At 42.3% G+C, this 17,954-nt stretch overlaps 1 protein-coding gene across 1 annotated transcript in view; it reads left to right on the top strand.

The window, feature by feature from the left end:
• The first annotated feature begins 921 nt into the window (after window positions 1–921).
• The window catches only part of CREG1 (cellular repressor of E1A stimulated genes 1), a 138,515-nt gene continuing 121,482 nt past the window's right edge, over window positions 922–17,954 (top strand). Inside the window, exon 1 of the mRNA XM_044073102.1 lies at window positions 922–1,275. Within this exon, the coding sequence (XP_043929037.1) occupies window positions 1,009–1,275 (267 nt within the window). The 5' untranslated portion in view covers window positions 922–1,008. The remainder of the gene's footprint in view (window positions 1,276–17,954) is intronic.

The following is a 17,954-nucleotide window of genomic DNA, read 5'->3' as shown; positions in this document are numbered from 1 at the left end:
AATGTATATAAAAACATATATAAAATATGTATAAGAAAGATGTGTATTATGTTAGGACCACTTATTTACCTTGGTCTAGGGATCCTTCTACCTTTCAAGAGGGGTTTGATGTGAACTTTCTCGTTGAGACCCGGTGGGTCATCAGCTCTGAGTCTGATGATCCATCTAAGTTCACATTCTAGGGTTCGATTTATTAAATCACCCCCTCTATAACTAGGTGTTAAAAGTTGTAGAATGCTAAAACTAAAACTATGACCAGGGCCTGTAAATTTACTATGCCTAGCTAATGCATTGAACTCTGAAAAATAAAAGCTTGTTTTTGAGGCATTTGAACTGCTTATGTGATTTCATATAACGTTTAGGTGTTTCAGATACAAAATAACTGTTTTATGCAACTATTAGAAAAAAACTTTTATGAAATACTTTTTATTCTAAAATCTAAGGACATTTGCCATTTTTAAGTTTTCCCCCCATAGGACACAACAGACAAATGATGGACTATCTGTCGCAAAGAGGGACACGTGTTAACCCCACTCTGAGTATCTGTTATACCAGTAGTTTAAAGGCTCGTAATCTATATCGAGCTCCTGGCACAATTCAGCGTTCATTATCACTTAATTATTAGCTATTGTAAAACAATGACATTTCTACTAGCTGCTAAGATGATTACAACTCTCACGCTTTAAATGTTATTACTTTTGTCAGCAATTAAAAGTTGAAGTGGTTACTGTCACCCGCTGACTTGCATTTTATGTTTTCAGTTACATTAACATCTTAGTTGCATTCCAGTCCCATCAGCATTTTAGGGTATGTTTAGTTGCTGAGTCACGTTAACTGGCTAAGCTTCGATCATGACTCATCAATTCTCACACACAGAAGTGCACATCCCTTCCAGCTGAAAAGGAGGAACTAGCAGCGCGTAACAGGAACGGCGATGGTGATTGGTTCATTTTTTCTGTAGTTCTTGCCTTGGGTTCATGACTTGTAAACAAAAGCGCAATTGATAACATGGAGTTTAAGTTGGTATTATTTCTTGTCGTTGTTCTAACGGGCTTGGTATTTTGCATCCCACCCCACGATCAGGTGGCCAAAGTTGCCAGGTTTGTAGTCCATAGGTGCGACTGGGGCTCATTGGCAACTATTTCGACACAGCCAGAGGTGAAGGGGCAGCCGTTTGCCAACGTGTTTTCAGTGAGTGATGGACCGGTGGAAAAGGGCACTGGTGTGCCATACTTCTACCTGACTGCTATGGAGGTGTCTGTGAAGGATTTACAGGTAAATTGTGGAGATGATTTGGAACATTTACCAATTACTGCAACACATTTTGTGGTGTGGGTAACTAGGTATGTAATGCTGCCTTAGGAATTGGTCATCCAAACGTACACAAGATCGATATCAACTATTTCCTCTCAGTTATTTTTGACTGCAAAGGTCGATCCATCGTTTCCTGAAAGGGCTAACTCCCTTATTGAACAATAGCATTCCATATCCTAGTTAAATACACTTTAAACGTTCTGTGCTTACATTATTTCGGGTGATTAAACTATATATAGTTTACTTGTTAAATTAAGAGATGGTAATTTGATTTGTATAATTACAGTAAGATGTAAACGGTAGGATTTTCTTACAGTAGGTCTTATTTTGTTCCTTTTCAACAAACGTCTGTAAGTCCTGTTAGACCAGAAGACACTCCCCTTTTTCTCTTTTGCAGAACCATTACAGGTTTTCATAGTTAATTTATTCATAATCAGCGATGCAGTAAAATATAATACACACATTTAAGTGCTAAAGTAAATCACATAATAACTGCAAATGTTCTTTCAGAAATAACTGGGTAGGTAGCAGATTACTTTTTTCAATATTTCTGAGTTAACAGATTGGTGGTCATCATAAAGACTTGAAATTAAAGTAACATTTAGTACAGTTGTTTGTTATATATATGGCTGCTATGAATAATTATGGACACAGCAGTGTTGGGGAAGTGCTAGGCAGAGCTGCTATGTCACTAGGACTTGTGGTGTTGGGAAATATTTGATTTAGAAGCTACATAGTTTTCAGCCCTAAGAGCCCTAAAAACATTTCTTTGGGGGAAAAAAATAAAAAGATAAAAACTTATATTAGTACTTCATTATAAAAGGCACCTCTCAGCTCATCAGGTTTTATGGTTAATAGGTAATGTTTGCTGCCTCAGAAAGGCACAAATTATTCTGGAAGTGTCTTTTGCCATAACTCTTCAGCAAAGCATTCCTCCACAGTACTAAAGCAGAAATAACCATATTTGTAAGTAACCATACCCCTTAACACAGAAGTTAAGCATGTCAGCATAGGTGCTGAATTGAGCCCATGGGGCTCGGTATCTGGCATTGCTCATAAACTTGGGGTGAAGCTTCATCCAGCAACAAATACAGTTAATAAGTTCTTATGAAGTGTTTGACCAAGAAGGCAACTATAAAGTATTGCCATATCACCTAGTATTGGATGGAGGTGAATAGTGTCCCCTCATTAAGTTTATTATTGCCACATATCCCAGCTGAAAATGTGTGATCACATGTCCTGTTATTCTGACTGGTTTCAAAGGTTGCCAGACAAATAATTTGTTTGATATGTATGAGGAGGCTAGTCAGGAAATAAGGGATGTTTAATTTAATATCTGTTGCACAGAGGTGAATAGTGTCCCCTCATTAAGTTTATTATTGCCACATATCCCAGCTGAAAATTTGTGATCACATGTCCTGTTATTCTGACTGGTTTCAAAGGTTGCCAGACAAATAATTCGTTTGATATGTATGAGGAGGCTAGTCAGGAAATAAGGGATGTTTAATTTAATATCTGTTGCACAGACTGTATTGTTCCTCTGGCAGTTTAGGTCTAGGGCTTACCATTAGTTCTGTTTAGGTGAAGGAGTTCAAAGTGTGTAGGGAAATTCATAGCATGCACATATAAACAGAGATCACCCTTTAAGAGCATATACATTACTGAGTGGAGGAGTAGGGCTTTTAGTATGTTCAGAGTATGTAAAGTTCCTAAAACCTGACTTCTTTTTGGTGAATAAACATTGAGGTTTCTTGAGTTGGTTTAAATGTTTAGTGAGGTGCATACTGATTGCTGAAGGAAAAATAAATTCAATGATCAGCTTAATAAGAGAGGAATAAAGTGGGTCTAAAACTTCTCCAGAACTTGAGGAGATACCACAAGGGACAAGTTGTATAAGTTAGAAGGATTTTTTTAACAATGACAGAAATATGATGGAGAGAGGTGAATTTATTATCAAAGTAAGTGTCTGATGACTGGGTCAAATCTAAGCAGCATGTTGTAGTGATAGTAACTCTATCAATGCAAATTATACAGCATTTCTTTCTCCCTTTTTTTTTTCCAGCTTTTTTTCCTCCACGTCAGTTGGCTATCAAGCCACATCCACCAGCCCATTAATCCCAAACACAGGTTCCATTCCAGCAGACCACTGATGATCCCATCATTGGGAAGGTTACCCAGCTGGTAGAGCTCCTGCTCTGAGGTGGGGCCCTTCACCCCATGCACGCTGTTAGGAGAAGACATCCCACTGGACAAGCACTGGAATGGGCTGACAGAGAAGCCATTATCCAACTGTGTGGAACTTCTTTCTAACCTAACACCTACCCCTACTTTCTGACACATGCTACGGCTGTCTGTAAGCTGGGCAGGCAGTGGAAAGTGCACAATGAGTGCATGCCATGCCACCTTCTGTACAGTGGGTGTGTCTAACACTTTACTTCACCTACTTACTTAGTGTCAGCTACCTGAGATGCTATCTCTGTCAGGGATTATTGGTTGACCCCCCCCCCCCCCAGTAGTGTATATATTGCATTTCTTATTGCTGAGAGTATACCCATGATTAACACACATTTGTTTGAGTCTTCATTTTCTGGAGAATTTGAATAGCAGAATGGGACTTGATAACCACTACCCCCCCCCCAAGTTTGTAACAATCAGCAAAGTTGATTAACCATAGTCACTTGCTAGCAACTTTAACATTAAGCAAGAAATGCCAAAAAAGGAGAGGGGAGAGGCATATGGGACATCATTGATAATGTTTTTTCTGTCTAGAAAAAAATTCCCCCAACCTTAACAGTATAGCTCCTATCAGATAGCCATTTAGGCAGGCAGTGTACTATATGGGTTAATGTTGAGTTGGAAGAGTTTGACAGTAATCTCAGTATTGGGGAAAATACTGAATGAACTGACAAGGTTCAGGTGGAGAGTGTGGACTGCATGCTGTTTATTATTACATTGGTTCTATAGTGGTGAGCACAGCTGACTTCCAAGCAGTTGACTAAGGTTCTTGCCTTTCAACTGTCCCTATTTTTTAGGGACACCCCTAGTCGCCTGAAACTGAATATTTTTTTAGAAATTCTTAGTTAGTAGTACCAGTTTTAAAAGTCTTCTTAATTTGGCGCCTTTTCCCCTAATTAGTTTTGTCCCTCCCTAATTCTGGATGTAAAAGGTTAAAAAACTATGACCAGATTTAGTTCACAGCAAATGTATGAGGACTGTACATTTAAGCAGTAGTTCATAATACTGCAGTACAGAGGTAAAGAATAATAAAAAAGGTACTCTTTTAGTCTGGCAGCTGGCACAGAAGTCTGAGGCTATTAGCTGTTAATAAACTACTTCCTGTGGTACAAGGTTTGATTCCTCCTGAATTTTATTTGTGCACTGTATGACCTTGAACAAGTCACTTAACCTGACAGAGCTTTGGGACGTCTGGGAATTTGGATCTTTAATGGTCTTCTGACTGCATACCTAGTAACTACCTATAGACAAGTCTATGGTCTCAGTGATACTTTTGAAGAGCTGAAAAAGGCTGGGCAAACATGATCTGCCTTTTTCAAAGCCCAGCTGTTGTGTGTCTGTCCAAGGATATAACATCCAGATTGTTGTTTTTTGGTTCAGTTATAATGCATTCCATAGTCTTGAAAGTAATACTTGTGAGGTTACTACACCTGTAATTCCCAGGACTGGTGGAGGGATCACCTTTATGCAGTCCACCACAACAGGGGGTTTTGCTAGTTGGGACTAATGTTTTTCAGCAAACATTCAGAGGTGTTTTCAGGACCCATGAAACTGTTTAATTTTGGAAACTGTCAAAAAGACTTGGTCAAAAGTGTTTTCAGGAGGGGAGGTGTGAATGAAGGAATGGCTGGGCTGAGCAGAAGGTTTGTGGTGTTAAGTTGGAAAACAATTTGTCCACAGGAGCATTATAGATATCCTTGGGCTCAGAGAAGTGCTATTACATGTAAGTTCAGTATAGAATTCCTGGCTATGTCTTAAGCTTCCTAATCTTGCTGAAGAAGGCCTTATGCTTGTATTTTGAATTGCTTGCAATCCTAAGTTCATGGGTGACCTTCCATTTCCTAATGGTAGGTTTGAGAGATTTTCTTACAAGTTTATAATGCCTTTTATAATGAAGTGGAGATATTTTTTAGGTGGACAGGAGCTTTTTTGTTTTTCTTACCAAGTTTTATTGATGTAGGAGTTCCCGTACATAGGTTTACTTTTACATTTCATTTTATACTTGCAGTGGATGGGTAAGGTTACCGAAATAGATCTAAGAGGGAGTAAAATTCGGAGGAGTAAGCAGTGCTATCTGGATAAAGGTTTGTGTTTCCTGGGCAGCTGTATAATTTGTGATTATCAGTAAGACTGGTAGATAGTTAAGTAATTGGTTTTGGAGTAGTTTCTGACATAGAGAAGTAATTAAGGGTCTTGAAACAAGCTTTCAGGGGAGAAGGTCGCAGTGGCATGGTCAGATTAGAGTGAGGAGGGGGTATCAAGCAGAGTAGTGCAGATGGAGTATACGTTTGTGAAGACAGGATTTTAAAAGACTGACATGGTTGAGGGGCATAGAGAGAGTTTGGTGAAGTGTATTGGTTTTTTATAAAGCCCAAAATTCTCTCGGCATATTTATTGTTGTTTGTGTATTTTTGCCATTTTGTGTGGTTAGTTGAAGTCACCCATAGGATAGGTATTTGGTTTGATGGTTAGCTTTTCTAACTGGTTAAGGTGTTGTGCATGATCTGGGTGTGTCCTAGATAGAGTTCTATAATTTGCGATAATGAAATTATTTTATTGAGTGCTTCTAGGGTTTTAGCCAGTTCTATATTTATATTGTGTAGAATCTGGCAAGAGACAGTAGATTACAAGTACAGATTTAAAAGTTAAGTACAGATACTCCCCCACAGTTGCAGGTGGATCGGAATGCATGATAGGAGTTTTACCCTGGAATAGGAGGAGTGCTGATCTGTCCCTGGAACCAGGTTAACATAAATATTGATGTCTTCCAGGGGTAGAAAGGACCAGGCGTAACTCATTTACATAGTTTGTCTTTCTGAATGAGACATACAATTTATGCCTAATCATGGGACTTCATGTGAGATGGAAAAAGGTTGTGTGTGTCAGTATTATCCTCCAAACCTAAATATACCTCTAACCCTAAAACTTTGATCCTAATTCTAAAACACTAACTCAAGACTGTTCACATAAAAACTCAGTCCTAAACCTAAAACACTAACCCTAAATCTCTGACCTTAACTGCCCCCAAATCTAACGGGCTAACTCTGAAACTGACACCAACATCAACTCTGAACCTAAAACCCTAGTCCACACTGTAACTGCAACCGTAATCCTAAAATGTGAAGATGCATTTAATGTCTCTTTCTTATTTTTGTTCGTGTGCCTTGTTAGACTAGCAACATGAGTGGGATGCTTCAAACAATGAAATTAGTAATTACGCTGCTTGAGCAGAGGGTCCCCTAGGTTGCTACAAGTAACTGTTGTCAGGCTGAAGTTGAGACATTTCATTGTTTAGTCTTCTGGCATTCAGCGGAGCTGTCTTGATGTTATCTGATTTGGAATTTACTATGTTGGGATGTTCATCAGGTAAACTGTGCCTCAAAAAGGCACTATTGGTGTACCAACATTTGCAGCCAGTGTGTGAAAACTGACAAGTAATAGGTGCAGGCCATCCCTGACCAAGCACACAAACATACTGGCTCCCCCATAGAATTAAATAAATTTACTAGCCAGTAGTTGAAGCCAATTATTTTATTCTTGAATTTAGGCATCATTCTGTTTTAAAACATTTTTATTAATCATGACATTAAAAAGTGACATAGGCACATAAACAATAATGGAAAAGAAAACAAAGCATACTAATATTCATTTTCATGCAATATACATTTTAACAATTTTCATTCGCTCCGACGTGGCATGAATTGCTCAATTCCTGCCTTCCCTTAAAATTTACTCCTCCTGTTCCTGAACACTGTTTTGCATATATTATTCTAACCAATTCTGTTTATTTCTGTGTAATTTGTTCCTTCCCTTTTCACAAGATCCCACTTCCAGGTCTTTTATTTCTGTTACAATATTCAGTACTTCAGTTACAGTTGGCTTATGTTTGGGTTTCCATTTTCTAATAATAGCTTTTTGTAATTATAAAAATGTTTTTATTAAAATTAAAAATTAATTTAAATTAAATTTAAGTTAAATTAAAATTTGTATTAAAAACTATTTTCTAATAATAGCTCACTGTATCTGGAAAATACAGATCCTATATCCTAGCTTAGAAAAATAATTTCCTTACTTACAACCAAAGTATTCTGTGGGGAATTTTTAAAGTCTGTCTATATTCAGGATTCCCAAAAACATATTCCCAATTACGTCTCTTTCCTGTCACATGCTGCCCGAGGAAAAATTCTCTGAAGTCTGTTTGGGGTGTAAACATACCTTTTGTAAACACTCTCAAACAAAAATCCTAAACCTTTGTGAAGGTGGAATGCTGCTCAATGCTAGGACCTTGTTGTCTTCAACAGGGTCTCTCTGCATATCCCCAGAATGGATTGCCTAAGATTGTTCACCTGCATGTGGGCAATTACAAGATCATAATTATATCTTAAAGTGGTGCTATGACCAAAGGGCCCTAGTGGCATCCTTAATCCTAGTATCCGAGAGGAAGCAGTAACCCTTTTTTGGGATTTGGAAACTTTTGTAAATGGTGACCTAACTTTTGACCAACATATGTCCACTGTCATAAGAAAGTCTTCAATATTATGTAACCAAAATGATTGCGTCTAGCTCTAGAAATGTCATTGTCCACCTTTAATCGGGTCTCATTAGGTCAGTGATTGAGTATAATGCTCCCTTTGGCATGTATCTCTGCAGACGCCTGCAATAACTTTAACAAACAGAGAGGTATCTTGCTAAAAGGATATGAGGCTTAAACAGTATGTCCTATGTGGATCACCTCAAAGCCCTGTCACTACACTCTGTATCCTATAGACTGCTAAATGGTGACCTGGGTCTGGTATGCAAGGCAGCAAGTCAAATGACATCAGAAATACTCAGTCTAAACTTCTTCTACAACATCAACAGAACATTTTGGAGGGATAGATACATCTCGCAGAGTTTACCACTGCTCTGGAGCAGACATCCCAAACAACAAAGGTTATCTCTGTCCATAATTCAAGCACAGCTTGGATCTGTGGATTGGTAATAGAAAATTTACCCCAGGACTGCTCTTGTACTACTAATTGACAAGCGGTAACTGCTGCATGTTTTATCCCATGCGTGGATCCCCTGAGTTTATCTGTGGTATTATTCTTATTATGGGTAATATATTAATCTGATATTATCACTGTCGGTCTTCATTCTGTCCTCAGCGAGTGGGTTCGGATCCAGCTTGGCCAATGCTAAAGCTCTCAGCCACCAGATCTCTTGAGTTTCTCCCTTACCCACAGTGCATCTACCCAATTACCTCAGATCTCGTTTGCTGCTTCTAGCTAACAGACGTGGTCTACCAGTTTCTCTCGACCTGTATAAGATAAGTTTTTTGTCAGAATTCTTTTCCCTTAAGTAGTCTTTAGTTTTCAGTCTCTAATTTATTGTGGTTAATATCTCTTTTGTTCTCTCCCTTGCCCATATGACTTTGTTGTACATTCTTACATACCGTTGTTGGTATTCTCTTGCCTCTTTTTCTTCACTGGTGTCATTAGAGTTTTGTACTTGTAACTTTTTCTCTTTTTGCTGCTGCTGTTGTTTTCTTCCCCTTTTCCTTTTCGTACGTGGCACTATTTACCTTTGTTAGTATTTCCCTTCTCTCACAACTTAGTCGTAACACTTCATACCATTGGTGGTATCCATCTGTCTCTTGCCTTTCATGTTAACCAAAAAAAAAAAAAGTTACTTTTTCTGATTTTTCAGTGCCTTTATACTTAGTATTAGTTGATTCAGACACTGCATAATGAATGACAAACCTATGGGTTTCAAGAAATGCTTTCGGATGCACACTTCCTTTGTGTGTACTGCTTGGGTCTGTTACCCTTACAGGAGGACTGCCCAATTTGCCACAGATGTAATCTGTGAGCTTTCACAGAGCATGAAAACAAATTTAATATCTCATTCCTTCCTCTTTTGGAGAAGCCATATCCCAGTCTACAAAGTTGAACCCTTCCACTTTGTCCAAATCTTCCACAGACTCTTTCCGGAAGCAAAGTTCTAAACATCCGTTCTCAACCCCAGATCAGAAAGAAATGAGAATTCAGGATCCAACTGTTCCCTCAAATCCTACTACATTTAAATCAAGCACTATGGATCCTGCACTACGTCAGATCAGAAGACAGAATCCTAGGATCAGACAGAACCCTCAGAGACTCTATACTGACCTTGAACCAGATATTCTTTGTCAGTGGTCCCAGTTCCTGACAAACTTTCCTCCTTTTTTGCAGAGGCCAGCATCCTCCATCCATTTACTGTACTCGTTCTTCCAGAAGTCTCACAGAAAAAAGATGTGGGGAGAGTGGTAAGGAAGAACCTCTTGGCACAGGGGTAGATTCATTTTCCCTCTGCGCCTACCCCTCTGGGCCTGGTTACCTGACCTTCCACAACACCACCCCTGCAATTTCCTCCGTAACACCATCTTTTGTCTTAAACTCGCAGAACCCTAGTCATCCGGATCTGTCAGTCTTGGATCCAAGGATCTCTGTATCCTTGGATCCAACATCGTCTCTGAGACCTCCAGTCCTTTTGGATCCTGACAGCTCTCATAGCAGAAGGGGTGCAGCATTCTACTCCAAAGTCTTCAGATCCATCTCTGTTTCTTGGCACCTCGGCACTGGACAGTTTGGCTCTGGCTTCCTCCTTGGGGGCGGTGCCGATGGATCAGAGAGGGGGGGTGATTCGGAAACCTGCTTTCTCGGATCAGAGCCTCTCTCGCTCCTTTGAGCTCTGCCTTTGAGGCTGCAAAGAGAGTGTTCTCTGCCTCGGCAGTCCTGCTGGAGCCTTCCCCCTCAGATCCTACATATTCCACAATGATGCCCCAGTGCCTGGAGCCTTAGCACCTTTCTCCACAGGGACATCTGTACCAAAACCTCAAGTTCCATCCCAGGTAATTTTGATTCCTCTTCCAAGACTTCTGCAGGACATCTTATTGAGGAAGTGCCCAGGAAGAGGACATGCGGGGAGTCCAAGTGCTTCCTCTTGCAAGAGTCCATCACCAAAGACATGGATTTCGACGAGGGCAAAGGGGCCCCACAGTCACCTCCTGAAGATGTTCCCTTCAGAGACATCTTATAGTGGCTGGATATCCTCCCACCCTACACAGGAGAAAGCTATTCTTCTGAAGGCTTTCGGTACTGGACCCTCTACTTCATGGGTGACTACACCCACTGATGAGCTCCTTGACATGATCTCTATGTGGGCGTGGAAGGAACCTGACTCCATAGAACCCATATGTCGGAGACCAGACAGGATAATGGCACCACCTGTGAACAGACAGTTTTGGGGAAAGGGGTTCCACTTGATGCCATGGTCTTTGCGGTGGCCACTAAGAAGGAACTAGCCAATGAGAGTTCCACTGTTCATCTCCCCCAACAGGGAGTCATGGACGCTGGAGTTGGTGCGCCTTGTTTGCTGTGGCATAGACTGGATTCGGGCCTGCTGGATCTAGCTTTGTTTGTGTAACTTGAGCACTAATCCAGACATTCTCTAAAGTATTCAATGGTATTTATTACTGCTTGGTTGTAACTTGATTAAAGTGTAGCTATCATTCAAGTCTTTTGGATTAAGCACTTGGGCTTCAGACCAGTTGTTTTACATTAGGAAGGTTTGTGGCAAGCACTGTGGTGGCAGGACAGGCAGCTTTCATCCTTCTAAGTTGGGAACTGCTGATTGAGAGCCCAGTGTCCAAGTGTATTAGTTCTGGTTTAGGCACTTGGGCTTCAGGCCAGTTATTTTACATTAAGAAGGTTCGTGGACTGCACTCTTGTGGGAGAAGAGGCTGGACACTGCCCTTCTGAGCTGGGAATTTTCTGGTTAAAGGTTTATAGTGCCTGAATATTTGAACTGTATCTTACTGAAATTGGTTCACCTTGTTTGCTCTATCATAGACTAGATCCAGGCCTACTGAATCTAGCTTTGTTTATATACTTGTTGTTTGTTTGCTTGTTATTTCCTGGAAGCTAATTCACCTAATACGCAACTTCTCAGCTTCTGTGGATCACTAGTGATATCTGCATTGCTTACTGTACTTATTTCCTTGTTTCACTTGAAAGAAAGTTACTGTTTGTCGTTTTGCATTTAGTTACTTGTATCACATTGCACTCAAGTTACCTGGCACTTGCTCACTAAAGCAATTATATAAGTCAGCACTAAAAATTAAAAGCACTACACCCTCACTCCCCACTGGCCCTTGTTTTCAATTAAGGATTTCCCAATATTATTCTAGCATGTCCAAAGGTCAGTTGTCAATCTCCTCTCCGGTCCAGCTGGTGAATCTGGGAATCTTGAGGCAATGTTATAACTGCCTCATGTACACAGACAACCCTCTCCTCCTCCCACATAACACAAATACTTGCGAGATGCAGCTATTTAGCCAAACTGGAGGCTGAGCTCTCTCAACTCAGGACTGGCAAGACCAGACAGGAGGAGAAGGCAACTACACACACCACAAAACCAGCCTCACATAATGCTACCACTCCACTGAATCAAACACATAAACACACAAAGACATACTCGGAGGCTCTGAGTAAAAATTTACCTAAACAGCAGAGGCCTCCAAAGCAGACACCCAAACAACTGCTACCTCAAGACACCCCAAAAGCAACACATAAACCACAAAAGCAGTGTGCAAAGCAGTCACAGCCCTTAAGGCCAAATACAACACCAAACATACTTGTCATAGGTGACTCCATAGTCAGACACACTGACGTCCCACTCACCAGGCTGAACAAGGAGAGGGTCACAGTAAGCTGCCTATCGGGCGCTAGAATCCGCCACATAACACAAGCACTGGTCACTCCACAGCAAGTACAAATATGACACAGTCATTGTCCATGCTGGTGTGAGCGACCTGAGACGTACCTCCCTGGACTGCATGAAAAGAGACATAGAGGAGCTCTCTGATTATGTAGCCCAGGCAGGTATGACCCTAACCCTGAACAGTATCCTTCCTTCACCAAGAATGATGCCACAATATAGAGACAAGATGATCAGCTTTAACAATTGGCTTAATGTCTGGTGTCATTCAAAGGGGATCCAGTGTCTGTCTGCCTGGGATGACATGCTTGACAAGCCACGCTGCTTCAAGGGACGGCTTGCACCTGTCACCCTGGGATTCGGATATTGGCTAAGGCTCTTGCCACCCCCATAGTGCCTTTTTAGGCAAGGCTCAAATTCTAAACCTACCACCCTAGAAAACAAAAATGGGAAGAAATTGAGGGTAATGCTGCTCAATGCCAGAAGTCTAAATCTCAAAATGCACGCACTCGAGGCCCTTCTCAGTATGGAGAACATCGATGTCTGTGCTGTAACTGAAACCTGGTTCAAGGCTCCTGAGAGCACCCGGCACTATTAGGTTTTACCTCATATCATGCGTTCCGCCCCAAAACCCGGACCACTCCACAAAAGGAGGGGTGTATCCATATTCATAAAGGATACTCACACCTCCAGGTTGGTGGCAACGCATGAAGCTTGGAAACCATCCAGGTGCAACTAACAATAGGCAAAACTGCTCTACAAATTGTAGCATGCTACAGGCCACCCTCTCAAACTCAGGAACCCCACACAGCCTTCCTGAAGACACTGGAGGGTATAAATGTATCTCCAAACACCATCATATTGGGTGACTTCAACTACCCGAATATAGACTGGGAACATTACTCAAGCCCTAACTTTCTAGCCCAACGGTTCCTGGAGTTCATAAATTCAAATGCCATGGAACAGCTAGTCACTGTTCCCACGAGAGGAGAAAATATACTAGATCTCATTGTCACAAACATGGGGACAAAATGCTCCACACCGGAAGTATATCCCTCATTGGTGAGATCTGATCATAAACTAATCTCACTGGAAATCCACATCCCGCCCCCACCCCAAACAAAAAGACCATAGTGAAGAACTTCTCTAAAGCAAACTTCACACTACTCAAGACTGGTGTGGTATCCTTCAAGGCCCCTGAGTCAGAGGAAACCACAACCCAAGCTGGAAGCCCTTACAAATGCCTTCTATGAACACCTCCAGGACTGCATGGATCAGGCAATCCCAAATAAAACCAAGACTCTTTCCACAAAGGGCAAGCGTCCAGTCTGGTGGACCCCAGCCATTAACAAACTTTACAATAAGAGGAGAAAGCTATTACATGATAGAACAAAATCCATAAAAGGGAAGTCACCCCTGATCATTATTAGTAAAAATTACGAGCACTCATAAAATCAACTAAGGCCAATTTTGAGAGAAAAATTGCCATGGATTCAAAGGACAATCATAAGGCCTTTTTCAGCTATGTTAGGAACCTGGGTGGAAACTCACAGATATGCTCAGAATTAGTCCAAAATGATACAAAAATCACTGAACCCACAGACATTGCCAACATACTGGCAGACAGGTTCAGTGCAAACTTCACCCCTCTCCCCTAAAGGAGAGATAACTATCCCAGCCGAGTGTAGCCTCCCGGACATCTCAAATGCGCAGGTGAAAGCTGCTCTCTCTAAAGCTAAAAACACAGCATCAATGGGACCGGATGGTGTCCCCGGCTGTGTGCTACACGAGCTAAATGAGGAATTAAACCCGCACATAAGGCAGCTGTTTAATCTCAGCCTTACCACAGGATACGTGCCCAAGGAGTGGCGTACGGCAACTGTGGTCCCACTCCACAAAGGTGGCGCCTCCACGGACCCTGGTAATTACCGCCCCATAAGCTTAACAAGTCTAGTCTGCAAAGCTATGGAGAGGATCATAATGGAGCTCATAAACAAAGATATAGGGGACTTGCAGACATTGGACCCGGCCCAGTTTGGCTTTGTCAAGGGAAGATCATGCCTTTTGAACTTGGTCGACTTCTTCGAAATAGTCACCAAGGCCATTGATGAGGGAAAGGCAGTCCATACAGCCTACCTTGACCTTGCAAAGGCTTTCGACACAATACCCCACTCGGGTATTGTAGAAAACTTACCAGCTTAAATGTAAACCCATATGTCACAAGATGGGTTGCAAACTGGCTTAAGGACAGAACCCACAGGGTTAGAGTTGCTGGCGCTGTGTCAGACTCCAAGCCGGTCACAAGTGGTGTCCCACAGGGCTCGGTCCTTGGCCCCCATTGTTTGGCATCTACTTCTCAGAAGTACAGGCCAACATGGGAGGACTTTGGCTGACAAAGTTTGCAGATGACTGCAAACTGGGCCATAGTGGAAAGTGCATCGGACACTGATATCCTTCAGAAGGGACTCACGGAAACAGATAGCTGGTGCCAGAGCCATGGCCTGAAGTTAAACGCCAAAAATGTATAGTCATACCCTTCGGGAAAAACAAGGTAACCCCAAGCTACCATATAGGTGGCAATCCACTAAGCACAGAAGAGGTTATCAGGGACCTGGGGACCCAGGTTGACAGTGGCCTTTCTTTTGACACTCACATTGCTAAAGTGGTTAGAAAGACCTTCTACATTGCCCACCTGATCATGAAGGGATTCACATCCAGATCTAGTGAGGTCATTGTTCCCTGTACTCTTCACTTATCAGACCAATGATCGAGTACAATGCCCCATTCGGGATGTATCTCACCCGACATCTGCAGCAATTGGAGAGACCCCAAAAGTTCCTCACCAAAAGGATAAAGGGACTCCAAAATCTGTCATATGCTGCCAGATTGAAGAAACTCCAGCTCTATTCAGTCGCATACCGTCTGCTCAGAGGTGACATGTGCCTGACATACAAGGCCATGTCCAACCCGAATTAATGGACATGCTCCACCTCAAAAATCCAAATCCACCAAAACCACTAGAGCAAGCGACTTAAACCTTAGCACGGATATAAATAGGACGTGCTGGAGGGATAGATTTATCACTCAGAGACTCCCTATGCTGTGGAATAAAATCCCGGTCCATGTGAGGCAGAGCACCTCGCTGACTCTGTTCAAGAGAAATCTAGACCTGTGGATGGGAGATCGTAGGTTTACCCCGGGAATCATCTCTGGGTCACTGCTGGACAGAGGCACAACAAACTAATGGGCACAGTATTTTTTCATATAAGGGGTGGCGTAAGCCACAATAATTTGGGCTAGGCTTATAAATGCCTTAGGGCAGATAGCCTAGTATAAACCTATGAACCTATGAACCTATGAGAGACTAGAGAAGTGTGTCTTTGCTTTTGCGACCTTTGCCTCACAGTCACAGAACTATTTGGCATCCTTTATTAGACTTCAGAGAGATTTGACCAATGAATTTTCAAATACTCACTGAGGAACTCTTTCTGCAGAGGTTCGAGATTCAGTAACTTCTCAGTTGGCAAACCTACAGGTAATATCTAATAGTTCCATGAGGTTAGTTTCCAACATAGCAGAAGAGACCTTAAGAGCTGCGGGTTCAGGCATTTCCATGAGGAGACATGCCTGGATGCCCTTGTGTGATTTTTTTGCAGAGCCATTTTAAGTCCAATTTCGCCAGTGTTCCCTTTGACGGAGCCACTCTTTTTGGCCCTGAAATTAAACAAATGCTGTCCAGGTTTGAGAAGGATGGAAAGACTTTATCTTCTGTGGGCATATGTTTTTCGGTCTCCCAAGATCCTATTCTAGAATCAGCAGAGTGGTCAGAAAATATGGTTCAAAAAGTCCCAAGGTCCTTTCCATGACACACTTAGAGGAAGTGCCCCCAGGGGCAGAGGGGGAACTCCAATGGACATAATCGCCCTCATGGCAGAGGTGGCCTGCAAAACCAAGGTTCAGAAAAATCTTTCTTTGATAAACCCTACCAACATTCCTGAACGAAAGCCCGACTGTCCACCTCTGGAGGCAGTCGGGGGATGATTATCCCTGCAGCAGAGAGCCTGGCTAGACTTAACAAAAGATACTTGGGTGCAGGGGATTATATGTCGAGGTTATATAATACCATTTTCCCTACCATCACCAATTCCCAGAAAAATCCCCACTATTCCACCCATTCAGGGGGATCAAGCAGCAATCCTGATTCAAAAGCTGCTAGAAAAAGTTATCCTGGAGGTCCCACGAGATCAGATAGGATCCAGACCTTACTCAAGGTTGTTTTTATTGCTAAAGAAAACGGGACTAGAGACCAACTTTGGATCTCACAAATCTAAATAAATTTGTATACCAAAACAAGTTCTGGATGGTCATGGTTCAGTCCATTCTCCCTTTTCTAGGCAAGGATGACTGGATGTGCTCTGTAGGTCTTCAGGATGCCTGCTATTACATAAAAATGAGCAGGTGATCCAGAAAGTACTTGCGCTTCTAGATGGGAGCCAGTCAGTACCAATTCAGAGTACTGCCCTTTAGACTCAACACAGCCTCCAGTGTGTTCAATAAATACATGGCAGTAGTAGCAGCCTTCCTCAAGCTGAAGGGATTCTGAATGTTTCCCTACCTGGATGACTGGCTCATTACTGCTCCGACCAGGCATCAACTCATTCATGCAAAGGATCAGGTTCTCCACACCTGTGCGTTCCTAGGAATAACCATAAACTACAGCAAGTTACAACTTCAACCAACTCGGATATTAGAATTTATTGGAGCACCGCTCAACACAAAGTTCACCATTGCTCCTCTTCCACCACAATGACTTAAAACAGTAAGGTCACAAGTAGAGGAGGTTGTAGGAAATGCATCGATCTCGGCCCACACAGTTTTCTGAACTCTAGGCCTAATGGCGGCAGTGATAACCTTCATTGGCCAGGTTTTAAATGAAGATCCTTTAGTGGTTGTTAGTTACTCAGTGGCCAGTTTTCCATGACTCGGTGTCATTCCAGGTAAAAATTACCAACACTTGCAAAAGAGGTCTGTGTTGGTGGACCCAATCTGATCAACTGTGCCATGGCTGTCCCTTCATCCCCCAGCAGCGCAAGGCCATAGTGACCACTGATGCTTCCCAGATTGGGGGGGGGGGGCAGTATCTGTGGAAGACATTCCAGGGTACTTGGTCCCCCCTAAGAGGTCAATTTACATATAAATGTTCTGGAGATGAGAGCAGTGTTCTTGGCATTGCGAGCATTTCAAGATGTTCTTCCCTCTGGGACTACTATGATTCAAACAGACAACATGTCAGTCGTCTGGTACATCAGCAAACAAGGGGGAACCAAATCTTATCCATTGGGTAGAGAAGCTCTCAGGGTCTGGCAGTGGGCAGTCTCTTCCAATCACTTTCTCTTAGCGATACACATTCCATGGAGATCTAACGTGATTGAGGACAAAGTGAGCAGGTGCATCCTTCTTCCACATGAGTGGTCCCTCAATGAGAAAGTGGTGGATAAGATTTTCCGTCAATGGGGCCGGCCTTGCTGTGATCTTTTTGCCTCTCCCCTAAACAACAAGTGCATCAATTACTTTGCCCCGATTCCCTCGCAGGGACAGTCACTGTGGGATGCTCTACTTCACGACTGGCCGTCCGGTCTCCTTTATGCCTTGCCATCAACCCCGTT

Source organism: Protopterus annectens, chromosome 5.part1 (genome assembly GCF_019279795.1).
Source record: "Protopterus annectens isolate FY-2018-M chromosome 5.part1, PAN1.0, whole genome shotgun sequence".
Taxonomy (NCBI): domain Eukaryota; kingdom Metazoa; phylum Chordata; order Ceratodontiformes; family Protopteridae; genus Protopterus; species Protopterus annectens.
Note: the sequence above shows the minus strand (reverse complement) of the source record. Positions and strands in the feature narration are given on the sequence as shown.